Here is a 538-nt window from a genome sequence, read left to right as displayed (position 1 = left end):
GCGCTGGCCGCCGGCGGCTACGATGTGGAAAAAAGTAACAGCCGCATCAAGCTGGGCATTAAGAGCCTCGTTAGCAAGGGCGTCCTGGTGCAGACCAAGGGCACCGGCGCCTCCGGCTCTTTCCGCCTCAGCAAGAAGCCCGGAGAAGGGAAGGAAAAAGCTCCGAAGAAAAAAGCTGCTGCAGCCAAGCCCAAGAAGCCGGCGGCGAAGAAACCCGCCAGCGCCGCCAAGAAGCCCAAGAAGCCGGTGACAGCGAAAAAGAGCCCCAAGAAGGCGAAGAAGCCGGCGGCTGCAGCGGCCAAGAAAGCAGCGAAGAGCCCCAAGAAGGCGACAAAAGCTGCCAAGCCCAAAAAGGCGGCGGCAGCAGCGAAGAGCCCGGCTAAGGCAAAGGCGGTGAAGCCCAAGGCAGCCAAGCCCAAGGCGGCCAAGCCCAAAGCAGCGAAGGCAAAGAAGGCAGCACCCAAGAAAAAGTAAATGGGTGCGGAAAAAAACCCTGTCTGCCTTGCAGATAAACCCAACGGCTCTTTTAAGAGCCACC

General features: G+C 59.7%; 1 protein-coding gene across 1 annotated transcript; it reads left to right on the top strand.

Annotated features, from left to right (window-relative positions):
* Window positions 1–3: 3 nt before the first annotated feature.
* LOC120512338 (histone H1.10-like) lies at window positions 4–503 on the top strand (the record flags this gene model as incomplete). Its single annotated transcript, XM_039730504.1, has 1 exon — window positions 4–503. A coding segment is annotated over one exon (471 nt), but the record flags the coding sequence as incomplete, so codon positions are not given.
* Window positions 504–538: the final 35 nt, after the last annotated feature.

Source organism: Passer montanus, unplaced genomic scaffold (genome assembly GCF_014805655.1).
Source record: "Passer montanus isolate IOZ18808 unplaced genomic scaffold, ASM1480565v1 scaffold7268, whole genome shotgun sequence".
NCBI classification, from domain to species: Eukaryota; Metazoa; Chordata; class Aves; order Passeriformes; family Passeridae; genus Passer; species Passer montanus.
Note: the sequence above shows the minus strand (reverse complement) of the source record. Positions and strands in the feature narration are given on the sequence as shown.